We start from the raw sequence: 27,191 nt of genomic DNA, 5'->3' as shown, positions 1-27,191 counted from the left end.
TTGGAGGATATATATGTGGGGCTGGGAGAGATAAGGTTGTGTAGTGTCATGGGGTGTGTAGGGTTGTGGAGTATGTGGGACTGTGGCAGATAGGGCTAGGCAGGCACTTCAATCTGACCTATGCCTTTCATTAACCTAGTCCAACGCCACTTGATTTAATTACCCGGGTGTGCACTGGGACATGTCATCAATAGCGTAACCTGGGGTCTGCAAGTGTTTCGAGTCTTTAATCACGAGACACCTTCACCCAGGTGATTCAGCCAGGGTCGATCAGGCCTGGCTTATGTTTATCCCATGGACCAAGGCAGTGAGAGGCATGTTATTTCAAGGGGTGGGGCATTTTAGACCTCGTTATTTGGTTTTATTTTGACCATCTGGGGAGAGGAATGTTTTGAGGCCTAGTTTTGAGGCTTCATCTCAAAGTAAGATTCAACTTCCCTACTTTAAATTTACATTGGTCTTTATCTTGCATCTGTATGCCTGGGATCACATGGGTTAAGTTAACAGGTTTTACTAGAGGTTCAGTGTCACTCCACTCTGTCACTTTGAGTTTAGTGTGGACTTGTTTTCTGTGGTCCCAGCTTGTCGCCTCATCTTCTCGGTATCTCAGCTTTTTTATTGGCATTTCATTGATCAGGGAAATGAAAATGTTGTCACTGTGCAGTTAGGATGTGATTATATGGGCAGTGGGAAAATCATCACCAGACATCCCACCTCTCCCGGAAGATCTGGGAGTCTCCCGCATATTAATAGTGGCTCCCTGATGCCCGCAAATTATATACAATGTCCCGGAAATCAATTTTTTTGAGAGCAAGCGGGAGAAAGCAAGAGAGAGACCACGCGAGCGAGAGAGTGTGTGCGCGAGACAGAGCGAGCGCGGGAGCGACCATGAGAGCGAGAGAGCGCCATGGCAGAGTGTTCCAAAAAAAGAAAATATAAAACGTACGTCACCCCAGACTACACTAAAGTGTACCCCTGCCTAATAGGGGTCAAAAATAATGACAGTGTTGCTCACTGCACTGTTTGCAACAGTGACTTTTCTATTGCCCACGGTGGGTTAAGACTGTAAAAGACATGTTGAGGTGAGTTTAACAGGTGTCATTCGTTCATTAGAATAGCTAATGTTATTTAAACTAGCTGGCTAGCTGCTAAGGAGTTACTCTATTGAAGACATCCCACCTCTCCCGGAAGTTCCGGGAGTCTCCCGCAAATTGATGTTGCTACCTCCCTGAAATGAGCCCTGCCACTTTGATCTGGCCCCCACCTTCATTAATCAGGTCCAACACTTGCCTTTATCGGATCTCCCACCTCCTTACACAAGTCAGCTGGTTTGTGGGGGTGTGGCCAGGATTAGTTGGGGTGTGTGAGCCCTTGGACGTTTGGATTAGTTTTGAGTTTAGGGTTGGGGGATGTATATGTAGAGTTGGGAGATATAGGGCTGTGGAGTTTGGTGTGGTAAGGTATGTGGGACTGTGGCAGATAAGGTTGCTGAGCCACTTTAATCTGGCCCATGCCTTTCATTAACCTGGTCCAATACCACTTGGTTTAATTAACCGGGTGTGCACTGGGATGTAAACTGGGGCCTTCAGGTGGTTTGGGTCTTTAATTGCCAGACTTTTAGAGTGAAGGGGGGTAAATTCACAGAAGATCTGCGGGGCAATTTTTATCCAGTGCCTGGAATGTACTGCCAGAAGTGAATAATTATGATAAAGGCATTTAAGATGCTTTTAAGCAGGTACTTGTATGTACAGAGAATGGATTTTGTTTTATGTGCATTTGGTTAGCTTTTAGGTTTTTGGGATGGCTTTGGGGACAAATTAGATTAGATTATGAAGACACGTAGTCCCCTTTATTGTCATTTAGTAATGCATGCATTAAGAAATGATACATTATTTCCTCCGGTGTGATATCACAAAACACAGGACAGACCAAGACTGAAAATAACTGACAAAACCACATAATTATACATACAGTTACAAACAGTGCAACAATACCATAACTTGATGAAGAAAGTCCGTGAGCACCGTAAAGTTCAAAGTTTCTCAAATGTCCCACATCTCACGCAGATGGGAGAAGGACGAAAAACTCTCCCTGCCATGCTGACCACAATCCGACTCTGAGTCATCCGAAAACTCCGAGCTCTGATCAGCTGTCCGACACCGAGTACTGAATGCCATCTCTGTCTGAACGATTCGACCTTCTTCTCAGTCGCCAAAAACCGGCAAGGCCAGGGATTTTGAGGCCCACCCTCCGAAAGATTCCCGATCACACAGTAACGACAGCAGCGGATGGGCATTTCAGAAATTTCTCCAGATGTTCCTCTGTGCTTTCACGTCCACTCTCCATCAAATTAGAATTGTCCACGGCCCCTACTTAACAGATACGACATCATTTTTCACCGGAGGGCTGCGCACGCGCGGCGTGTTGCCATCTTCTCCTCCCGCCATTAGAGTTTAGAGTTTAGGGACAGGGTTGTGGGGAGTTAAAGGTCAGATTAGGGTTTGAGAACAGGGATGTGGAGGAGTTGAAGGTCAGATTAGGGTTTAGGGACAGGGATATGGGGGAGTTAAAGGTCAGATTAGGGTTTGGGGTCGGATGTGGGTAGTTAAAGGTCAGATTAGGGTTTGAGAACAGGGTTGTGGGGAGTTAAAGGTCAGATTAGGGTTTGAGAACAGGGATATGGGGGAGTTAAAGGTCAGATTAGGGTTTGGGGTCGGATGTGGGTAGTTAAAGGTCAGATTAGGGTTTGGGGTCGGATGTGGGTAGTTAAAGGTCAGATTAGGGTTTGAGAACAGGGTTGTGGGGAGTTAAAGGTCAGATTAGGGTTTGAGAACAGGGATGTGGAGGAGTTGAAGGTCAGATTAGGGTTTAGGGACAGGGATATGGGGGAGTTAAAGGTCAGATTAGGGTTTGGGGTCGGATGTGGGTAGTTAAAGGTCAGATTAGGGTTTAGGGACGGATGTGGGTAGTTAAAGGTCAGATTAGGGTTTGGGGTCGGATGTGGGTAGTTAAAGGTCAGATTAGGGTTTGGGGTCGGATGTGGGTAGTTAAAGGTCAGATTAGGGTTTGAGAACAGGGATGTGGAGGAGTTGAAGGTCAGATTAGGGTTTAGGGACAGGGATATGGGGGAGTTAAAGGTCAGATTAGGGTTTGGGGTCGGATGTGGGTAGTTAAAGGTCAGATTAGGGTTTGAGAACAGGGTTGTGGGGAGTTAAAGGTCAGATTAGGGTTTGAGAACAGGGATATGGGGGAGTTAAAGGTCAGATTAGGGTTTGGGGTCGGATGTGGGTAGTTAAAGGTCAGATTAGGGTTTGGGGTCGGATGTGGGTAGTTAAAGGTCAGATTAGGGTTTGAGAACAGGGTTGTGGGGAGTTAAAGGTCAGATTAGGGTTTGAGAACAGGGATGTGGAGGAGTTGAAGGTCAGATTAGGGTTTAGGGACAGGGATATGGGGGAGTTAAAGGTCAGATTAGGGTTTGGGGTCGGATGTGGGTAGTTAAAGGTCAGATTAGGGTTTAGGGACGGATGTGGGTAGTTAAAGGTCAGATTAGGGTTTGGGGTCGGATGTGGGTAGTTAAAGGTCAGATTAGGGTTTAGGGACGGATGTGGGTAGTTAAAGGTCAGATTAGGGTTTGGGGTCGGATGTGGGTAGTTAAAGGTCAGATTAGGGTTTGAGAACAGGGATGTGGAGGAGTTGAAGGTCAGATTAGGGTTTAGGGACAGGGATATGGGGGAGTTAAAGGTCAGATTAGGGTTTGGGGTCGGATGTGGGTAGTTAAAGGTCAGATTAGGGTTTAGGGACGGATGTGAGTAGTTAAAAATCAGATTAGGGTTTAGGGACGGGGATTTGGGGAGTTAGTGGTCGGATTAACATTTAGGAACAGGATTGTAAAGGTGTTAAAGATCAGATTAGTGTTTAGGGACACGGACGTGGGGAGTTAGAGGTCAGATTAGGGTTGAGGGACAGGATGTAGGGAGTTACAGGTCATATTAGGGTTTAGAGATAGGTTTGTGGGGAGTTAAAGGTCAGTTTAGGGTTTAAGGACAGGAATGTGGGGATTTAGTGGTCAGATTAGGGTTTAGGGACAGGGACGTGGGGGAGCTAGGGGTCAGATTAGGGGTTAGGGTTATGTGTGGGAAGACAGCCTGTATGTATGTGTATGGGTGAGAGAGTAGGAGGGAGGAATGGAACTTGTTTTTGCTGTAGTTGTTTTGTTGTTTTCTGTGTTCACAACTCTCTGAAGTTTCTTACTGTACTAAACCATGGTGCATCCAAATAGGGTGTTTTCTGTGGGGCAATGATAAAGTTTGTGAGGGCCAATAGGAACCTGCCAAATTGACAGGATGTTTAGAGAGGAGTTTTTCACTCAGGAAGAGGCGGGCAGAGTCGGTAGTGGAGGCAGGTGCTCTCCTAACGTTCAAGAGGCACTTGAATTGCCAAGCTACAGAAGGCTATGAACCAAGTGCAAATCAGTGGGACTGGTATAGATGTGCAATGGTTGGCACAATGATAGTGGGCCGAAGGGCCTGTTCCCATACTGTATCAATCCATAAATACACCCACCTCCCTCCTCAGGTCGGGGTCGGGGGTGGGAGATTCACCCTTCTCCAGCCTAATCCCAGCCCGGGCTCTGATCAGAGATGGTACGGATTCTGAGCATGGCCACGAGGTATTTGAGGGGGGTGTGGTTTGCGGGGTCGATGTGAAATTGGGGTGGGCTGAGATGGAACACAGTTAATGCTGCAGCCTCGTACTGCCAGGGAGCCAGGTTCGATCACGATCTCCGGTACTGTGTGTGTGTGTGTGTGTTGCTTGGCAGGATGTTTAGAGAGGAGTGTTTGTGTGTGTGCATGTATGTGACTCTGTGAGTGTGTCTGTTGTTATGTTGTGTGTGTGTCCCTGTATGGAGCTTGGATATTCTCATGACCTTGTGGGTTTCCCCCGGGGTGCTCCAGTTTCCCTCCCACATCCGAACAATGTGTGGGGTCAGTAGGTCAATTGCCCTAGTGCATGGGTGAGGTGAAAAAGCTAGAGGGGAGATGATGAGGGAAAATGGAGCCACTGGAGTTGCTCCACAAGGAGCTTGCATGATCTCATTGGGGTGAATACAGTAGCCTTCACCTGTTCTTTCATAAGGAAGGGGGTGGTGTTACAACACTGGGGCTCTGGCCACATCAGGCTGACGTGAGAGGCTGCTACTGGGCTGGGGGAGGTGGGTGTGTTTTGGATTGGGTGGGCCAGGCTGATATCTGGATGGTATTCCAGCCCTTGACCAACAGGGAGAGCTATGGGGGTGAGGGGCATAAACCAGATGGATGAAGCAGGTCTGAATTCTCACGTTTCATTGAAACAGTGACGGCCTCCAGACAGAGCCGATCATCGAGGAGCCTGATGTCATCGGGGAGCTACATGAGGATGGTGAGTTGCTCTGTGTGTATCACTCCCTCCCTCTGTATCCCTCTCTCAATGTCTTTCCCTCTGTATCCCTCTTTCCATCTCTCCCTCCTTCTCCAGTCTCTCCCACTCTTCATTTCTCCTCTCTCCCTCCCTCTCTCCATACATCCCTCTCTCCGTCTTTCCCTCTCTATCTCTCTCCTTCTCTCCCTCAATCTCTATCCATCCCTCTCTCCCCATCATTCCCTCCTTCTCCCACGCTCTCTATCCATCTCTCTCCCGATCTTTCCCTCTGAATAGCTCTCTTTCCTTCTCTCCCTCTCTCTCTATCCAGTCCTCTCTCCCACTCCCAATCTTTCCCAATGTAACCATCTCTCCTTCCATCCACATCCTCTCTCTCCATCCCATCCTCTCCCTCTCCATTCCTTCCTCACTCTCTCCTGTTCTATCTATCCTTCTCACCATGTCCCTCTCTTCTCTTTCTCCCTCCCTCACTCTCCCCATCCCACCTTCCCTCTCTCCCTTTCTCCATCTCTCCTACCCTCTGTTTCTTCCTCCCTCTCTATCCCGCTCTCTGCACCCCTCCTTCCCTCTCACCCTCCCTCACTGTCTCCATCCTCCCCTCTCTGCATCCCTCCTTCCCTCTCACCCTCCCTCACTGTCTCCATCCTCCCCTCTCTGCATCCCTCCTTCCCTCTCTGCATCCCTCCTTCCCTCAGTTTTTCCTTTTCTTTGCTGCTTCACTTATAAACCCCTCTGAACCGTATTCACTCCATCCTTCCCTACCTCAATCTTACGTCCATGTGTCCATATCCTTCCTCTCTCTCTCATTTCTCTCTCTATCTCCGTCCATCTTTCTACCCCTCATCTGTCTTGTGCATTCCCTCCCTCAGTCTCTCCTTCCCTCCCCACATCTCACCTTTCCTCCTTCCAACTTCCCTTCCCTTCCTCCATTGTCCCCTTCCTTCTCTCCAACTCCTCTTCCCTCCATCAGTCCCTCTCCATCTCCCCATTCCCCTTGTCACCCCTCCTCTGTCTCCCCCTCCTTCAGTCTCCCTTCCCTCCCTCTGTCTTCACTTCCATCTCTTTGCCGGCCCCTCCGCCTTCCCCCTCCTGCTCCCTCCTCCCCGCTCCAACCCCTCACAGTCTCCAACCCCCCACTGCCTCCAATCCTCCCCTATCTCCACCCCGTCTCCTCCCATTTCCACTCCAGCCCCTCCGTCTCCCCTTCCAACTTCCCCTTCATCTCCCCCCTCTGTCTCCCCCCCAACTCTCCTCTTCTGACTCCCCCCCTCCATCTCTACAACCCTCCGTCTCTCCCCCTCTCTTTCTCTCCCCACTCCATCTCCCCCTCCATCTCTCCCCCTGGGCATCACCCCCCATGTTTCCCCTATCTCTCTCCCCGTCTCCCCAGTCTCTCCCCCATCTTGACCCCCCGTCTCATACCCCCATCTCTCCCCCCTTTGTCTCACCCCATCCGTCTCCTCCCTCATCTCCCCTCCTTCTGTCTGCCCCACCCTCTGTCTCCCTACCCTCCTTGTCTCCCCTCCCACTCTCCTTCACTTTCATCTCTTCATCTCTCTGCTTCTCTCCCTCCGTCTCCCTCCTCCGTCTGCTCCTCCCTCCCCTCCTCCCTCTCTCTCCCACTCCCATTCCTTCATATCCCCTCCTTCCCTCCATCTCCTCCCTCTGTCTATCCCGTCTCTCCCCCTCCCCTCCTTCTCTCACCTACTTCTCTCATCTTCCTCTCAATCTTCCCACCCGACCTTCCTACACCACCCTCTCCCCCCCCTCCCCCTCACCCTTCCCCCCTCGACCCTCCCCTCCTCTCTCCCCTTCCTCTCTCCCCTTCCCCTCTCCCCTTCCCCTCTACTCCCTCCCCTTCTCTCACTTCCCGTTCTACACCTCTCTCTAACTCCCCCTTTCCGTCTCTCCCCCCCTCCGTCTCCCTTCTCCATCTCCCCCCGTCTCCCTCCCTGTCTCCCCCATCTCTCCCCCGTGCATCACACCCCATGTCTCCCTATCTCTCTCTCTCCATCTCCCCCCATTTCTCACCCTCCCAACTCTCCCCTGTCTCATCCCCCCAGTCTTGTACCTCCATCTCTTCACCCCCCCAATCTCACCATCCTTTGTCTCACCCCACCCGTCTCCTCCCTCATCTCTCCTCCTGTCTGCCCCACCATCCTTGTCTCCCCTCCCTCTCTACTTCACTTTCATCTCTCCGTCTCTCTGCTTTGCTCCCTCCATCTTCCTCCTCAGTCTGCTCCTCCATCCCCTCCTTCCCTCCGTCTCCTCCCCTTCCTCCCTCCATCTACCCCATCTCTTCCCCTCCCTCTCCCTACCCCTCCTTCTCTCACCTCCTTCTCTTACCTCCCTCTCAACCTTTCTACCCCTCCCTCCTACCCTCCCTCCTACCCTCCCTCATTCACCTCTCACCAACCTCCTCTCCCCGCCTCCTCTCCCCACCTCCTCTCTCCCCCACCTCCTCTCTCCCCCACCTCCTCTCCCCCCAATCTCCTCTCTCTCCCCCACCTCCTCTCTCTCCCCCACCTCCTCTCTCTCCCACCTCCTCTCTCTCCCCCACCTCCTCTCTCTCCCCCGACCTCCTCTCTCTCCCCTCCCTCTCTCTCCCCCTCCCTCTCTCTCCCCTCCTCCCTGGCTCTCCCCCAGTGCATCACCCCCATGTCTCCCCATCTTCCCCTCCCCCATCTCCTCCTCGTCTCTCCCCTGTGCATCACCCTGCCACATCTCCCTCAGTCTCTCCCCCAGCTCTCCTCATCTCTCCCCCTACCTTCATATCCCCTCCCCTCCTTCCCTCCATCTCTTCCTCTCTCCTTCCTTTCTCCCCTTCCTTCCATCTCTTCCTCTCTCCCTCCTTTCTCCCCTTCCTTCCCTTTCTCCCCCTCCCCCTCTGTGTCATACCCCCTGCCTGGACCTCCCTGCATTTCCTACTCCCCCTTCAATTACCTTCTCCCTCCCTTCTCCCCTTCTCTCTTTTCATTAACCCCCTCCCTCCACCTCCTTGCCTCCCCACAAATCCCCTTCCTCCTCTGCCACATCCCCTCCCCTCCCTCCATATTTTCCCCTCTCTCAGAATTCCTTCCCACTATATCTTCCTCCTTCCTACTGTTTCCCTGCTGACTCTGTCAATATCTCCCTTCTTTCCTTCGCTCCCTCGCCTGTCATCTTCTCTTCCCTCTGTCCCTACCCTCCTTTACACTCCCTCTCACCATCCCCTTCCCCTCTATCTGTCCATCCCTCTTCTCTGTCTCATCACCTCTTTTTTGACTGTTTCTCTCTTCCCACCCCTCCCTATCTTTGGTTTTCTCCCCCTCTCTCTTTCCTTTCCTTTCCTTTTCACATTTTTCCATCTTTCTGTCACCGTCTGTTCACCTGTCTCTCTCATCCATCTCCACCCGCTTTGGATCTATTTCCCTCTGCCATTCTCATTCTCCTCTACACACAGTTCCCTCACCCCCCACTCACTTCTGTTCTCCTGAGTCTCCTCTTTCTTCCCTCCGCTCTTTCTGTCCTGCCCCTCTACACTGTATTCTCTGTCTCGCTACCTCTCCCTGTTTCTCTATCTCTCTCTCTCTGTGTCCCCAGCCCCCTCTCCCTCTGCCCTATCTCTTCCTCTCTTTCTCTGTCCATTCTCTCTTCCCTCTCTCTCCCTAACCCTGTTTTCCCCTTCTCTCTGCCCTCATTTTTTATTTCTGCCATCTCTGTCCCCTCTCTTCCTCTCCTTTTCACATACTCCCAGTCCATTCACTCTTCTCCATCACCGCCCCACCTCTACCTCAACCCCACAACTTTGTCCTCTCTTACACGTCTGCCCTCCTTCCAGCAAGGCTTGTGGGGAATCTCTCCCTCTGTCCACTGCTCTGCAATGAGTGGTTCAAAGGTACCCAGGCAACACTGACTCCTGCCTGCTTTCCTCCCCACAGAGCTACAAGCGGTGGCCTTGTTTGATTACACACCTCGCTCCGCGAAGGAGCTCTGCCTGAAGAAAGGGGACTCGGTGCTCCTGTTTGAGAGGGCGAGTGAGGACTGGTGGTCAGGGCAGGTTGGAGGGGTGAAGGGTCTCGTGCCCCACAAATACATCGAGCTGACAGAGAGGTGAGTGACTGAGTTATGAGAAAAGGAGAGGGGTCCTCAGCACAAATAACTTCTGTGATTCTGTGGGTTGTTTTCTGTTCTCCTCTCTGTGCCTCCATTTTCTGCTCTATTTTCTTTTGCTCTCTGTCTCCCTCTCGCTCTGTATCTCATTCACACTCTCCTTCTCACGCTTACTCTCTCACTCCCTCTCTTACTCTTTCTCTCACTTTCTCTCTCACTCCCTCTCTCAATCTCTCACACTCTCTCATACACTCATGCACTCTCATGCACACTGTCTCTCATACATACTCACCCTCTCTCAAACTCTCACAGTCTCTCACACTCTCTCTCACACTTCCTTACACTTACTCTCTCGCACACCCTCACACACACTCGCACACACTCTGTCTCACACACTCTCACTCGCACAATCTGTCTCACACACTGTCCCTCACGCACTCTCACACACACTCTCTCTCATACACTCTCACACTCTCTCTCACGCTCTCTCTCACGCTCTCTCTCACGCTCTCTCTCACACTCTGTCACACACTCTCTCTCATACACTCTCACACTCTCTCTCACACACTCTCTCACATTCAGTCTCTCACACTCTGTCACACACTCTCTCTCATACACTCTCACACTCTCTCTCTCACACTCTCACATTCGGTCACACACTCTCTCTCACACACTCCCCTCTCTCACTCTCACACTCACTCTGTCACAATCTCTCATGCACTCTTGCTGTATCTTGCTGTCACACTCTCACTGTCTTACTCTCGTACATACTCTCTCACTCTTTCACACACTCTCACTTTCTCTCTTTCTCATTCTCACTCTTAATCTCTCACTCTCTCTCACTCACAATCTCACTCCCTATCTCCCCCTCTTCCCTCTTCTCTACCCTTTTCACCATCCCCCCCAATCCCTGTCTCTCCAGTTATTCCATTGTCTTTTTCCATATCCATATCTTCCCAGTCACTCCTGTCTACCTGTCCTTTGATCATCCCCTCTCATCACCCTTCATCCCTCTGCCCTCGTTAATCTACATATCTTCTTAATCCCGTCTCTCTCCCCAACCCCTGACCGCGGGCTTCAAGGTTCTTGCCAACAGGCCACACCTGCTGAAATTGAATCCTTCTCTCTCTCAGTGCTGAGGGCCACTTGGACCTGCCGGTGGATGCTGGACAGGAACTGATCTCCAGTGAGGGTGTGACAGAGCGTTGCAGGTACTGTAGCGGGAGGGACGTTCATTCTGTGTCTGATCCCAGCACTGTGTGATGGGTCAGTGCAGACCATAAGACATTTGGCCTATCAAGTCTGCTGTGCTTTTCCACCATGGCTGATTTATTATCCCTCTCAACCCCATTCTCCTGCCTTCTCCCTTTAACCTTTGACATCCTTACTAATCAAAAACCTATCAACCTCCAATTTAAATATACCTAATGACTTGACCTCCCAATGAATTCCACAGATTCATCACCCTCTGTCTAAAGAAATTCCTCCCCATCTGTGTTCTATTCTGAAGCTGTGTCCTCTGGTCCTTGGAAACATCCTCTCCATATCCACTCTTTTAGGTCTTTCAATATTTGATATGTTTCACTGAGATCTCCCACCCCTATTCTTCTAAACTCCAGTGAGTATAGGCCCAGAGCCATCAAACACTCCTCGCATGGTAACTCTCTCATTCCCAGAATCATTCTGGCTCTCTTCAATGCTGTCACATCATTTCTTAGATAAGGGGCCCAATCTACTCTCCGTACTCCAGGTGCAATCTGTCCAATGCCTCATAAAACTTGGCATTGCATCCTTGCTATCATATTCTACTCCTCTCAAAGTGATAGCTAACATTACGTTTGCCTTTCTTACTCTGTCTTACTCTGCAAGTTGACTTTTAGGGAATCCTGCATGAGAGCTCCCAAGTCCCTTTGCACCTCTGATTTCTGAATTTTCCTCATTTAGAAAATAGTCTATGCCTTTATTCCTTCTGACAAAGTGCATGACCATTTACTTCCCTACATTATATTCAATCTGTCACTTCTTTGCCCATTCTCCTAATCTGTCTAAGCTCTTCTGCAGACTCCTGTTTCCACAAAATGACCTGCTCCTCCACCTATCTTCGTATTGTCTACGAGCATGGCCAGAAAGCCATCAATTCTGTTATACAAATCATTGATGTAAAATGTAATTAAGCGGTCTCAGTGCTGGTATCTCTCCTGTAACCATGGGCTCTGACCTTGTTTAGCAGCCTCATGTGTGGCACTTTATCAAAAGGCCTTCCGAAAATCCAGGTAAACAACATCCACTGCCTGTTCTTCGTCCTTTTATTCATTTATGTATTTATTTGGTGATACAGCGTGGAGTCAGCCTTTCCAGGCCCTTCGTGCCACAACGCCCCAGTTAAACCCCAAACCCCAATTAACCATAACCTAATCACGTGACAATTTACAACGGGTTGATGTGGATGGAACTTCACACTGTGTCTGACCCCGGGAGTGTGTGATGGGATGGTGTGGAGGGAGCTTCACTCTGTGTCTGACCCCGGGGGTGTGCGATGGGACAGTGCGGAGGGAGATTCACTCTGTGTCTGACCCTGGTAGTGTGTGATGGGACGGTGTGGAGGGAGATTCACTCTGTGTGTAATCTTTGCTCCTGTGACGTGATCAGGCTGTTAAGCGACTCAGACCATGAGCCCTTGCTGAGGAAGAGGAGCGGGAGCAGTCCTGTCAGGAAGATCACCAGCATGTTTAACGAGAATCCAAAGCGGAGTGTGGCCACTTTGCCTGGCGGGCAAAAGCTGCTGCCTCTCCGTACAATGGGACAGGAGGAAAGGTGAGTGTCCAAACTGAAGAGAATACACAGCAGAACAGGAGCCTTGTCTGTCTAACCTGTTGTTCTTGTTGGTGATTTTCTGTGTGGATGATCTATTAGTTCTTTATGTGTGAGAGGGAGGGGGATGGGGGTTTGGTACTGTTGTCACTGTTTTTTTGCGAGTGAGGTGGTTGGCGATTTGATGTTATTGTTGCTATATTTATGCAAGGGAGGAATTTTGGGTTTAATGTTCTAGCTGCAGTTTTTCTGTGTGGACCATCTATTCGTTTTTGTGCAAGGGAGAGGTGGGGGGGTTGGGGTTTGCAAGTTTTGTTTCTTTTTGTTTTTTTATGCGGAGGGGGATTGATGTCTTTTCTTTCAACTACTCCCATGTTTTTTCTGTATTTCATGGCTATCTGGAGAAGACAAATATCAGAGTTGTATTGTAATGCATACTTTGACAAAAAAATGAACCTTTGAACCCAGAGGTCATTGGACAGTGATGGGGAGCAGGAACCCTGGCTGATTCCCCCTCTCTAACCCAGCCCTCTTAAGACAGGCTTTGTGTGCCACTGGCTAGGGATGGGATTTGGGTTTTCCCCTGTGCTCTGCATATTTCACTTTGCTCTGTGGATTTTTTGGACAGCAAGCCAACCTCTAAGATGGGTAAACAGGAGCGGAGAAACACCATGGACTCGGTGCAGCCGGCCCACAGTCCTGTGCCCTTGCACCTGCCCACAGGCAAAGTTGAACGCCAATTCTCTGAGAAGTCAGTCCCTGAACCCAGCAAGGTGGGTGAGCAGCTGGCAGGACCAACCCCACTGGGCCTGAGTTTTCTCTTTCAGCCCTACCCCTCACTCCAGCCCCGTCATCCCAAGCAGAGCAGAAACAGACACTTCAGCTCGCCTCGCTCGTGCCAACCTCGCTCGTGCCGACCTCTGCCCGCCTCGGAATCAGAATCAGGTTTATTGTCATTGACAATATTGTAAACTTTGCTGTCTTGCGGCTACAGTACAGTGCAGGAATAACAAATTAATATAAGTTACAATAAAAAATAAGTAAATAAATATTTCGCGAGAGGAACAGATGGAACTGGCAGAGTCCACAACCCTCTGTAGCCTCTTGCAATCCTGTGCATTGCAGCCAATAAGAATATATAAAGTAAATCATTTGGCAAAAAGAGAGGTTCGTGGGTTCATGCGGCATTCAGAAATCTGATGGTGGGGGGGAAGAAGTTGTTCCTAAAACATTGAGTGTGCATCTTCAGCCTACTGTACCTCTTCCCTAATGTAGTAATGAGAAGAGGCTCTGTCCCAGATGCTGAAGGCCCTTCATGATAGATGTCACTTCTTGAAGATATCCTTGATGGTGGAGATACGGTTGTATCCCTGGTGAAACAGGCTGAGTCTAAAACCTTCTACAGCTTTTCTTCTGATCCTGTACCATGCCAGATAGTGATGCAACCAGTCAGAATGCTCTCCAAGGTACATCTGTAGAAATTTGCTAGTCTTTGGTAACATACCAAATCTCCTCAAACTCCTAATGAAATATAGCTGCTGGCTAGTCTTCTTCCTGTTTGCATCACTATGTTGTGCCCAGGATAGATCTTCTCTGTCCACAAGGTGCAGGAGTACAATTTGGCCATTCAGCCCATCAAGTCTGCTCCATCTTTCAGTCATGGCTGACATTTTCAATCCCTCTCCTGCCATCTCTCTATAACCCCCTCCTCTTTACCAATTTCCCTCAACCCTCTCATCATTCCTAATTACTGAAAACTGTCCCTACATCCGCATCCCGTGTCGTTTGAAATGAATCAATTCAATCTCTCCTTAGACCGTAAGATATAGGAACAAAATTTGGGCCATTCAACCCATCAATTCTGTTCCATAATTCCATTATAGCTCATTTTTTAACCCCATTCTCCTGTCTTCTGCATGTAACCCTTGACCGCCACTTCCCAATCAAGAATCTATCAACCTCCACTTTAGATATACCCAAAAACTTGTCCTCCACAGCCATCTGTGGCAAGGAATTCCTCAGATTCACGACCCTTTGGCTAAAGAGATTCCTCCTCAGTGGAGGGAATTATGAGGATATTGCCAGGACTAGGGAGCTTGAGTTATAGGGAGGGGTTTGCTGAGACTAAGTCTTTATTTCTTAGAACACAGGAAAATGAGGGGCCACCTTGGAGAAGTGTGTAAAATTATGAGAGGTGAACGGTAATAGACTTTCCCCCAGGATAGGAGAGACGAAAGAAAGCTAGGGGGAAAGGGGAAAAATGTTTACAGGATCTGAGGGGCAACTTTTTCACATAGACAGTGGTGAGTGTGTGAAACAAGCTGCCGGAAGAATTGGTTCAGGCAGGTACAATAGTATCATTTAAGAAGCACTGGAATAGGGACGTGGAGGGGAGGGTTATGGGCCGAATGCAGGTAATTGGGACGAGTGGGTAGGCACTGTAGTTGGCATGGAATGGTTGGGCTGCCACCACTGTCCACAAGGCAGAGAGGACAAACAAAAAAATCAGAATTAGTTGTGTGGCGTTCCTTCATCACCACCCCTCCCACAGCACAGCACTCCCACCTCACCGCCCTCCCACAGTGTGGCACTCCCACCTCACCGCCCTCCCACAGTGTGGCATCCCACCTCACCACCCTCCCACAGCACAGCACTCCCACCTCACCGCCCTCCCACAGTGTGGCACTCCCTCCTCACCGCCCTCCCACCTCTCCACCCCTCCCACAGCGCAGTGCTCCCTCAACACCCCTCCCACAGCGCAGCGCTCCCTCCTCTCCACCCCTCCCACAGAGCAGTGCTCTCCACCCCTCCCACAGCGCAGTGCTCCCTCCTCTCCACCCCTCCCACAGCGCAGTGCTCCCTCCTCTCCACCCCTCCCACAGAGCAGTGCTCCCTCCTCTCCACCCCTCCCACAGCGCAGTGCTCCCTCCTCTCCACCCCTCCCACAGAGCAGTGCTCCCTCCTCTCCACCCCTCCCACAGCGCAGTGCTCCCTCCTCTCCACCCCTCCCACAGTGCAGTGCTCCCTCAACACCCCTCCCACAGCGCAGTGCTCCCTCCTCTCCACCCCTCCCACAGAGCAGTGCTCCCTCCTCTCCACCCCTCCAACAGCGCAGTGCTCCCTCCTCTCCACCCCTCCCACAGCGCAGTGCTCCCTCCTCTCCACCCCTCCCACAGCGCAGTGCTCCCTCCTCTCCACCCCTCCCATAGCGCAGTGCTCCCTCCTCTCCACCCCTCCCACAGAGCAGTGCTCCCTCCTCTCCACCCCTCCCACAGCGCAGTGCTCCCTCCTCTCCACCCCTCCCACAGCGCAGTGCTCCCTCCTCTCCACCCCTCCCACAGCGCAGTGCTCCCTCCTCTCCACCCCTCCCACAGAGCAGTGCTCCCTCCTCTCCACCCCTCCCACAGCGCAGTGCTCCCTCCTCTCCACCCCTCCCACAGCGCAGTGCTCCCTCCTCTCCACCCCTCCCACAGCGCAGTGCTCCCTCCTCTCCACCCCTCCCACAGCGCAGTGCTCCCTCAACACCCCTCCCACAGTGCAGCGCTCCCTCCTCTCCACCCCTCCCACAGAGCAGCGCTCCCTCCTCTCCACCCCTCCCACAGCGCAGGGCTCCCTCCTCTCCACCCCTCCCACAGCGCAGTGCTCCCTCCTCTCCACCCCTCCCACAGCGCAGTGCTCCCTCCTCTCCACCCCTCCCACAGAGCAGTGCTCCCTCCTCTCCACCCCTCCCACAGCGCAGTGCTCCCTCCACTCCACCCCTCCCACAGTGCAGTGCTCCCTCCTCTCCACCCCTCCCACAGCGCAGTGCACCCTCCTCTCCACCCCTCCCACAGCGCAGTGCACCCTCCTCTCCACCCCTCCCACAGAGCAGTGCTCCCTCCTCTCCACCCCTCCCACAGCGCAGTGCACCCTCCTCTCCACCCCTCCCACAGAGCAGTGCTCCCTCCTCAACACCCCCCCACAGCGCAGTGCTCCCTCCTCTCCACCGTTCCCACAGCGCAGTGCTCCCTCCTCTCCACCCCTCCCACAGCGCAGCGCTCCCTCCTCTCCACCCCTCCCACAGCGCAGCGCTCCCTCCTCTCCACCCCTCCCACAGCACAGCGCTCCCTCCTCTCCACCCCTCCCACAGCGCAGCGCTCCCTCCTCTCCACCCCTCCCACAGCGCAGTGCTCCCTCCTCTCCACCCCTCCCACAGAGCAGTGCTCCCTCCTCTCCACCCCTCCCACAGCGCAGTGCTCCCTCCTCTCCACCCCTCCCACAGTGCAGTGCTCCCTCCTCTCCACCCCTCCCACAGAGCAGTGCTCCCTCCTCTCCACCCCTCCCACAGAGCAGTGCTCCCTCCTCTCCACCCCTCCCACAGCGCAGTGCACCCTCCTCTCCACCCCTCCCACAGCGCAGTGCACCCTCCTCTCCACCCCTCCCACAGAGCAGTGCTCCCTCCTCTCCACCCCTCCCACAGCGCAGTGCACCCTCCTCTCCACCCCTCCCACAGAGCAGTGCTCCCTCCTCAACACCCCCCCACAGCGCAGTGCTCCCTCCTCTCCACCGTTCCCACAGCGCAGTGCTCCCTCCCTCTCCACCCCTCCCACAGCGCAGCGCTCCCTCCTCTCCACCCCTCCCACAGCGCAGCGCTCCCTCCTCTCCACCCCTCCCACAGCACAGCGCTCCCTCCTCTCCACCCCTCCCACAGCGCAGCGCTCCCTCCTCTCCACCCCTCCCACAGCGCAGTGCTCCCTCCTCTCCACCCCTCCCACAGAGCAGTGCTCCCTCCTCTCCACCCCTCCCACAGCGCAGTGCTCCCTCCTCTCCACCCCTCCCACAGTGCAGTGCTCCCTCCTCTCCACCCCTCCCACAGCGCAGTGCTCCCTCCTCTCCACCCCTCCCACAGAGCAGTGCTCCCTCCTCTCCACCCCTCCCACAGCGCAGTGCTCCCTCCTCTCCGCCGCTCCCACAGCACAGAGCACCCTCCTCTCCACCCCTCCCACAGAGCAGTGCTCCCTCCTCTCCACCCCTCCCACAGCGCAGTGCTCCCTCCTCTCCACCCCTCCCACAGAGCAGTGCTCCCTCCTCTCCACCCCTCCCACAGAGCAGTGCTCCCTCCTCTCCACCCCTCCCACAGCGCAGTGCTCCCTCCTCTCCACCCCTCCCACAGCGCAGTGCTCCCTCCTCTCCACCCCTCCCACAGAGCAGTGCTCCCTCCTCTCCACCCCTCCCACAGCGCAGTGCTCCCTCCTCTCCACCCCTCCCACAGAGCAGTGCTCCCTCCTCTCCACCCCTCCCACAGCACAGTGCTCCCTTCTCTCCACCCCTCCCACAGCGCAGCACTTGCTCCTCACCACCTTTCTCACAGTGTGATGATCCCTCCTCATCACCCTTTCCGCAGCACAGCCCCCTTTGCCAGGCCAGAAGGTTAACGGCAGTACGAACGCTGACACAGGACTCATTCCTTTCTGCAGGAATTCATAAAGAACATGGACAATGTGTTCCGCGAGCTGCTGCAACAGAAGCGAGCCAAGTCAACCTCGGAGGCGGCCGGGGAACCCGGAACACCCTCTGCCGTGCAGCTGGGCGTGCGGAGGAGCAGCAGCGGGGCGATGGAGAAGTCCCCCCAGAAACAGGGTACCTCCTCCAAATCTGGAATGAAAGCCAGGGCGGCCGCTCTCTTCAAGCCGAGCAGCGGGGCATCTGCGGACAGCGCCTCCAAGGTAAATTCCTGAGGGCTGTGGCGATCGGTGGTCCCGAAGAGCTCACTAACCCTTGCCTCTGCGCCGGACATCAAGGGCTATGAAGCCATCCTGCCTCGCATCTCAATCATGCTTACCGCAGCTAACCGCCCGGCTGTGTGTCACCTGCTCTGCAGTTCGATCAGATTGCAGCTGACCTCTTCCCTCTGTGCTAATCTCTTCATGGCGCACCCCCCCCCCAAGCACCACCCGGTTCTGACCCCCTGCTTTTGGATGGCTAAATCACCACCCTTCCAAGTGAAGCAACCTCTCCTCGCGAGTAACCAAGCCCTCTGCCTGATACCATGTACACCGGTTCCAGAATGACGCTCCTCTGCAACAACGAGAATGAGAAACCCCCCCCTCATTCGCCCCTAAACTCGAGAGAGTCACAGGCCTGGTCTGCTTAACCTCTCCTCGCTGGACAAAGGAATTGAGCCAGTGATCCCTCTGTCATATTATCTCAAGGAGACATCAACACCCAGTAAGCGAGCTTGGCAAGCGTGTGGTCTTGCCAAAGCACTGTTTAATCGCAGCAAGATGTCTCAACTCTTGTACTCAAGTTTTTTTGCAATAAAGACCAGAATCGGAATCAGTCATGTTTATTATCACTGACACATGGAATTTGTTGTTTTGCAGCAGCAGTACAGTGCAAGATGAAAATTACTGTGGTACAATAAGAAATATATATATATATATAAATAGTGCAATAAGTGAGGTAGCGTTCGTCATCCAATCAGAAATCTGATGGTGGAGGGGGAGAAGCTGGTCGGCAAAATGTTGAGTGTGTGTCTTCAGGCTCCCTAATGGTAGTGATGAAAAGAAGGCATGTCTTGGGTGGTGAGGGTTCTTAAAAATGGATGCCACCTTGAGGCACTGCCTTTTGAAAATGCCCTTGATGGTGGGGAGAGTTGTGTCCGTGATGGAGCTGACTGAGTCTACAACCCTCTGAAGCTTTTTATACTCCTGGGCATTGGCGCCTCCACACCAGAAAATGATACCACCAGTCAGAATGCTCTCCATGGTACATATGTAGAAATTTGCAAGAATCTTTAGTGACATACCAAATCTCCTCAGACTACTAATCAAGAACAGCCTTCTTCGTGATTGCATAAATTCGTATATTTCGGGTCTTGGGATCTGTTCTCATTTACTTCTCCCGTGCCAAGTATTTACAAAGGACTGTGAGACACAGGAGACCGCAGATGCTGGAACCTGGAGCAATGAACAATCTGCTAGAGGAACTCAGCAGATCAAGCAGCATCTGTAGGGCAGGGGGAGTGGTAGACATTGTCAACATTTCAAGGGCTTTTACCCAAAATGTCAACAATTCCTTCCCTCTCACAGCTGCCATTTGACCTGCTGAGTTCTTCCAGTAGATCGTTGCTTCACTGACGCCAGTTTCTACCCATCTGCCCCTCTCACACTGGACCTCTGGGAGGCTCCTGCTTAGTTTGTGAGGCAGACATGTAAGGTTTAAGATTTATTATAGTTTATTTGATTTAGAGATACAGCACTGTAACAGGTCCTTCTGGATCAAGGACTCTAATTACTGTACTCTCATGTGGTCAATTAACCAATGTCTGTGGAAAGTGGAGGAAACCGGAGGAGAATGTACATACTCCTTACAGACAGCAGCGGGATTTGAACTCCAGTTGCTGGCATTGTAATGGTGGTTGTCCGTTCTGTCCAACCATGACAGGAAACCTGTACAGGAGAGTTCTTTAAAGTGGAAAAGTCATTGCCCTTGCGCGGTTCCACGCTCCTGACCTCGGAAGTTCAGGTCCAGTGTTACAAACAAGCGTCACATGCTGGCATCTTCCTTGGCTGAAGTGGATGACCATGATGCCTTCTATGCCTTGTCTGCCCTCCACTCTCCATGAAGTGTTGCAGTGCCACCTTCCTGGCCGTTGGATCTCACTGTCGATCTCATCTGGAGCTGACTTCACATTCTAGGACAGGCATGTCCCTATCTTAGTGTAGTATGAGGCTGCTGGCTACCCTCACCTGATTTAGCCTACCTGTCGAAGGGAGGGGTAGCACCCCTGGTGAACGGGCTTGTCTTGTCACCTCACCTTTGGTCCCCACCGGACACTGAGCTCTCACCTTAGGCTCGCACATGCGACAGTGGCCGCACCCTGGTACACCGCTGGCATTGTAATAGTACTGTGCTGTCCCTAATTCCTCTGGCATTCCCAGTAAAATCCCTCTTTTCTCAGTATGGGATGGGTCAACCCCTTAATGTTTTCACATTCCTAAAGAATATTTTGATGTTCCCACTTCAAACGCCCCGAGATTCTACTCCCGCTTTCCTTCAAATCACAGTATTAGAGCAGTCCTGAATGGATGCAGGCCTTTCGGCTCAGCTAGCCCATGCTGACCATAGAGTCCACCCAGCTAGTTCCAATTTCTTGCATTCAGCTCGCATTAGGACAGCACAGTAGGATAGTGGTTAGCACAGTACTTTATGGGAGTAGTTCCCGCTACTACCTGTAAAGAGTTTGTCTGTTCTCCCTGTAACTGCATAGGTTTCCTTTGGGTGCTCCCATAGTCCAAAGTCACACTGCTTGGTAGGTTAATTGGTCATTGTAAATTGTCCCTTGATTAGGCTAGGTTTAAACTGAAGGTTGCTGGGCAGTGCAGCTCGAAGGGGCCTACTCCACGCTTTATCTTGATAAATAAGTCCTGCCCCTCCATGCCTTATCCAAGTGCTTCTTAAATGCCTCAACCACTTCCTCTGGCAGCTCGTTCCATCCACTGGGTGAAAAGGTTGCCTTCATGTCCCCTTTGAATCTTTCTCCCCTCACCCTAAACCATGCCCCCTCCCATTTTAGTCTCCTCTGCCACCCTGGGGAAAAGACTGTTACCGTCCACCTTATCCATGCCTCTCATAATTTTACAGGTCTCCTGAGCTCTGAAGAGGAAAGATCCAGCCTGGTCAGCTTCTCCATATAACTCAGGTCCTAAGTCCTGGCAACATTCTCAAAAATCTCCTGAGAATCCTGTTCAGTTTGACCATACCTTTCCTTGTAACACTGTGACCAAAACTATGCACAGTGCTCACTACTGACTTATAACCTGCAGTATAATGTCCCTACCCCTGACCGATGAATGCCAATGTGCTAAACACCCAGTCTACCTGTGACAGCACTTCCAACAAGCTATGCATGTGTACCTAAATCCCTCTGTTTATTGTGGTGATGTGTACCAAGGTACAATGAAAAACCTGACTTGCCCATTGTCCTCTACAGATCAGTTCTGGGAAATATCCATCCTGGAATTCTTTCCAGTTAACCAGGACTTTTCTGTAATCAGGCAACTGAAACTATACATTTTGAGACAAAACCAGTCCATAAGACATAGGAGCAGAATTAGGCCATTCAGCCCATTGAAGTCTGCTCCACCATTCAATCATGGCTTATTGCTCTGTCTGGATTATTACCATAATTTCCCTTCGATCAGTACATATTTCACTTCTCTCAGATGCCACTGTGGAGCCAAAGTCAAATCAAAGTACATTTATTATTGAAGTATGTATACTACATACAACCTTGAGATTTGCCTTCTTACAGGCAGCCACAAAACAAAGAAACCCAGTAGAATCTATTTAAAATAAAGACCGCCAAACACCCAACGTGTAGAAAGAAAAACAAATTGTGCAACAAAAGTGAGCAGACATCTGAAGTTCACAAAAATGAGTCCACAGCCATGAAGTCAGTCTGAGTTCAGCACAGAGACAAGTAAACCTCGTGGATCAGCGAGCTGAACCAGCTCATCCAACACACTGACCTTTTTTAATCTGGCCCAGTGCTTAAATTGCCTGTTCCTCACTCTCGGATCCGAGCCCTGCCACTTTTCCAGTTTAGAGCTGCACGGTTAGCATAACGTTTTTACAGCACCAGCAACCGGGGTTACTCTCCCAGCACTGGCCGTGAGAAGTTTCCACGTTCTCCCAGCGACTGCATGCATTTCCACTGGTTCCTTCCACATCCCAAAGCTGTTCAGGTTAATTGGTCATGTGGGTGCAATGGGTGGCATTGTCTTGTTGGGCCAGAAGGGCGTCTTACCACATTGTATCTCTTAATAAAATAAATAAAAAATAAAATTTCTGTGTGTTAAAGTGAGACATGTGATTCATAGCCCCAAATTAATTTTTTCTCTGTTAGCCAGTCTTTGATGGTTTCCAGCGCCGGCTCGTCTCTTTGTGACTTTATCCAGGTTTATGGTCCCAGGTTGAATTCGGTCACTGTAAATCTTGGGATAAAATTCTATCAGTTGGCGAACAGGGACCCTTCCTCCCTGTGCCATCACACTATTCCTCACTCCACTGTGCTCCCTCCTTCCTCACTTACTCCGTTCTCATCTTCCCCACCTTTTGTCCCTCCTTGCGCTCTCTCTTCACACATTCTCACAAAAACACAGAAAAAGTGTGGGGGCAGGAGAAGGCCACGGTCTCTCAAGCCTGCCCTGGCATCCAATACACCCATCTCAACTCTCCCTGTTCCAGTTCCCCACAAGCTCTCAACCTGTCTACAGCACCTTGAGGCCCTTTGTTGGTCAGGGTCGACCATAGATATTGTGTCCCAGCTGTCTATGTGATGCGTAAGCCAGGGCCGTATGATATGCAGAGCAAGCAATGCTCATGTAGCAAGCTCTGCCTCTCCACGCAGCTGATGAATCCAAAGGAACAGCAAAGACCAATACAGGTTGGCACCAAAAGCATCACAGGAATTGCCAGGCAGCTTTGAACTCAGCATAGGACTGCCTTGGGGATTTTTCCTCAGGGTTTACTTCCAAAGCCTTCCCCATGAGTGGGTATAGCTGCAGGCAGCAAAAGTTTGAGATCAGAGTTTTTCTTCTAGATGATCTGCCAATCCCCATCTGCCTGAAGTGACTGATATTACGGTGTAGTAACCCTTAACCCTTCTCCTGTCGGATATACAGTTCCACTGGGCTTAATAGTTAAGCCACACATGAAGGCCAGGAGCTGGACTTGGAGGCTATTTGTGATGCAGTATTGGATAGTGGGAGCTTAACTCATTACAACCCGCAGTTATAACAACAACCTTAAGGAACAAACACCAACCGCACCCACTCCCCCCGATCATAAGAGAATTAGGCCATTCGTCCCTCCAAGACTGCTCTGCCATTCTATCATGGCTGATTTATTATCTCTCTCAACAGCATTCGTAAGAGCATAAGAAATTGGAGCAGGAGTAGGCCATCCGGCCCATCGAGCCTGCTCCGCCATTCAATAAGATCATGGCTGATCTGTTCGTAAACTCAGCTCCATCTACCTGCCTTTTCCCCATAACCCTTAATTCCCTTAGTATGTAAAAACCTATCTAACTGTATCTTAAATATATTTAGTGAAGAAGCCTCAACTGCTTCCCTGGGCAGAGAATTCCACAGATTCAACACTCTCAGGGAAAAACAGTTTCTCCTCATCTCCGTCCTAAATTTTCTCCCCTGAATCTTGAGGCAATGTCCCTGCCTTCTCCCTGTAACCTTTGACATCCTTATGAACAAGAATCTATCAACCTCTGATTTAAATATACCCAATGACTTGACTTCCACAGCTGTCTGAGGCAATGAATTCCACAGGCTCTCCACCCTCTGGCTAAAGAAATTCTTCTTCATCTCTTTTCTAAAGGGACGTCCTTCTAGTCTGAGCCTGTGCCCTCTGTTCTTAGACTTCCTTACTATAGGAAAATCTCTTCACACCCACTCTATCGAGGTCTTTCTAGGTTTCAATGAGATTTACACCTCCCCCCAGCCTTGTTCTTCTAATTGCCATGGCATACAGGCCCAGAGCCATCAAATGCTCATTTCTGGCACCATTCTCGAAAACCTCTGGACTCTGTCCATTGCTGGCACATCTTTCCTTAGAGAAGGGGCCTAAGACGGCTCACAATATGCCAAGTGTGGTTTGATCAATGCCTTAAAATGCCTCAACATTATATCCTTGCTTGAAAGTGCTCTGGTCTCCACCCTCTCTCACATGGCAGAGAATTCCACAAAGAAATCTCTCCATGCACCAGTGTTAAATGACCAGTCCCTCACTGCGTAGTCTGTGACTCTCTCACTGGTGAAAGTGCATTCTCTCACTCTCTTCCTCACTCCCATTCCTTTCCTGCTCATATCATATCAAGCTCTATCACTCCCCCCCCCAATATTCTTAGCCGCACACATTTGCCCTAAATTCTCCCTACCACCCAGAAGTTGACATCATACACGCCCAGATTGTGAAACTTGGGTACAGCATCCTTGTGTCTCTGGAAAGTCCCAGAACGCACTTTCTCCCCCACCCTGGCATTGTCAATGTGCTTCAGTCATCTCTCTGCCCCAGTATAGGCTCTGCAAATGATCTTGTAAAAGATCTTAGACCAACTTGCCTGTCTGCCAAGGCAGGCACATATCAAGGCAGAACATCATCCCCCCCCTTTTCAAACCAGCCCCAACACAGTACAATTCACGTCCCATATTCCACTCACGCTCACACTCAACACTCAACCCTCTCTCACAGAGATGCTGATATATTACACATCCCTCATACCCCACACCCCTCACACCGTAACACTGACACAACCCGCACACCTCAGTCTGACATTGACACACCCCACACCCTTCACTGTGACACTGACACACCCCACACACCTCTCACTGTGACACCGACACACACCACACCCTTCACTGTAACACAGACACACCCCTCACTGTAACACCGTAACACTGACACAACCCGCACACCTCAGTCTGACATTGACACTCCCCACACCCCTCACTCTAACACAGACACACCCCACACCCATCACTGTAACACTGACACACCCCACACCCCTCACTGTAACACTGTGACACTGACACACCCCACACACCTCTCACTGTGACACCAACACACCCCACACCCTTCACTGTGACACTGACACACCCCACACCTCTCACTATGACTTTGATAAAATCCACAAATCTGACCATTGTTCCTTGGGATCTTTTGTCCTTGATATGACATCAAGATGCAGTGATTCATTGCGTTTAATAGAATCGTCAAGTCTTTACTCTTAATGAGTTTTAAATACAAAACATTTTCAGTGTGTGAGATTGTTCATGTGTTATTTGAAGTGTTGATGGTTCTTTAGTGAGAACTAATGAGATAGAATGAGAAGGACAGAGAGACGCCAGTCAGTGTACAGACCTCTCCCTAAGAGAGAGGGACTGAGAGACACCAGTCGTGTACAGATAGCCACTGAGAGGGAGGAACTGATAGACACCGGTCAGTGCACAGATCTGAGAGAGAGGGGCTGAGAGACACCGGTCAGTGTGCAGATCTCCCTCTGAGAGGGAGGGACTGAGAGACACCGGTCAGTATACAGATCTCCACTGAAGGAGAGGGACTGAGACACTAGTCAGTGTAGGGTTATGCCGCTGAGAGACACCGGTCAGTGTGCAGATCTCCCTCTGAGAGGGAGGGACTGAGAGACACCGGTACATATATTTGCAGCAGTGAAGAGGGGTTGGGAAAGGGGTGGAGCGGGAGGTGAGGATTGGAAAGGTAGTACGTAGAGTGGGGTGGAGAGGGGAGGGGTGAAGAGGTGATAGGGACGGATGGGGAGGTGGGGTATTGAGTGGGGGGTGATAATAGGGTGAGTGGGAGGTGGGGAGGGGTGTGGAGGGAAAGGTGAAGGGGTGGAGAGAAAATTGGAGAGCGAGGAGGTGTGTGTGTGAGATTGGAGGGAGGGGGAGAGATGGTTGTTGAGGGATGTGGATGGAGAGGGGTAAAGGAGGGTTGTGGGGAATTAAAGGGGAGGGGAGAGGGGTGATGGGATGGAAGGGGATAAGAGATTGGGGAAGAGTGGCAGTTGTGGAGGATTGGTGAGATAGAAGGGAGTGATGGGGTTAGATGAGGAATTGAGGAGGAGAGGGAGAGGGAATTGGAAGGGGAGCTGAGTGGGAGGGATGCGAGTAGGAAAGGGTAGGGGAATGGGGGAAGGGAGAGGGAGCTGGGGAATGGAGAGGTTTTGGAGGGAGAGGGCAGTGGTGGGAAATTGACTGGGAGGGGTATTGGAAGGAGTGGGAGGGTGGCGACCTGAGGAGGAAGCCCTGGATAAGATGGGTGGTCCGCGCTGGCAGGCGGGGGCTGTGGGGCTGGCCTAGCTGTCCTTCCTTAGGGCCAGACGGACACTGAGCAGCAAGCCTCCGGCCGCGTGGGAGAGCGGGTCGCAGACAGCACGCAGGCAGGCCGGTAGTGTGCTGGCGAGGCAGTGCAGCTCGATCAGGGCACAGCGCAGGCAGGGCACGGCCGCCCACACCTGCCAGAAGGAGGCACAGGCGTAGAGGAAGCCCCAGAGGACGGCCATTGGCACTCCGAATATAGCGGTCATCAGCCGGTAACACCAGTACTCGGAGACCGTGAAGGTGGTGTGGGTGAGGCGCCACACTGGTGACACGCTGTGGTATCCCTCGGGCTCGGCCACCACCTCCTCGAACTCCACCTGCAAGGAGAGAGAGAGAAAGAGCATGGTAAATGGAGTCTTCACACACGGGGGGCACCGAAATCTCCATCCCATCCCGGGAGGGTCACACACAGGTACAGACACACACTCATACCGATACAACACACACACAACACACAACACACCCACTCATACCGATACAACACACACACAACACACCCACTCACACCGACACAACACACACACACACACAACACACCCACTCACACCGACACAACACACCCACTCACACCGACACAATACACACATACACACACACACAAACACAACACACCCACTCACACCGACACAACACACACACACACAACACACACACACAACACACCCACTCATACCGATACAACACACACACAACACACCCACTCACACCGACACAACACACACACACAAACACACCCACTCACACCGACACAATACACACATACACACACACACAAACACAACACACCCACTCATACCAACACAACACACACACAAACAACACAACACACCCACTCACACCGACACAACACAACACACCCACTCACACCGACACAACACACACACACACACAAACAACACAACACCCCCACTCACACACACACACACACAACACAACATACCCACTCATACCGACACAATACACTCACACAAC

General features: G+C 51.6%; 2 protein-coding genes across 3 annotated transcripts in view; one reads left to right on the top strand and one right to left on the bottom strand.

Annotated features, from left to right (window-relative positions):
- The window catches only part of LOC134339140 (SLIT-ROBO Rho GTPase-activating protein 3-like), an 83,171-nt gene extending 63,018 nt beyond the window's left edge, over positions 1–20,153 (top strand). For both annotated transcript variants that reach the window (XM_063035496.1, XM_063035497.1), the window contains exons 19-24: positions 5,354–5,418; positions 9,339–9,510; positions 10,644–10,721; positions 12,160–12,324; positions 12,950–13,094; positions 17,778–20,153. In XM_063035496.1, the coding sequence (XP_062891566.1) occupies positions 5,354–5,418; positions 9,339–9,510; positions 10,644–10,721; positions 12,160–12,324; positions 12,950–13,094; positions 17,778–18,038 (886 nt within the window). In that variant the 3' untranslated portion in view covers positions 18,039–20,153. The remainder of the gene's footprint in view (positions 1–5,353; positions 5,419–9,338; positions 9,511–10,643; positions 10,722–12,159; positions 12,325–12,949; positions 13,095–17,777) is intronic.
- A 4,865-nt stretch (positions 20,154–25,018) lies between these two features.
- LOC134338914 (caveolin-1-like) overlaps positions 25,019–27,191 on the bottom strand; it is a 32,356-nt gene continuing 30,183 nt past the window's right edge. Inside the window, exon 3 of the mRNA XM_063035103.1 lies at positions 25,019–26,536. Within this exon, the coding sequence (XP_062891173.1) occupies positions 26,195–26,536 (342 nt within the window). The 3' untranslated portion in view covers positions 25,019–26,194. The remainder of the gene's footprint in view (positions 26,537–27,191) is intronic.

This window comes from Mobula hypostoma, chromosome 28 (assembly GCF_963921235.1).
Source record: "Mobula hypostoma chromosome 28, sMobHyp1.1, whole genome shotgun sequence".
Classification (NCBI taxonomy): domain Eukaryota; kingdom Metazoa; phylum Chordata; class Chondrichthyes; order Myliobatiformes; family Myliobatidae; genus Mobula; species Mobula hypostoma.
The sequence above is the reverse complement of the archived record's forward strand: the minus strand, read 5'-3'. Positions and strand labels throughout refer to the sequence as shown.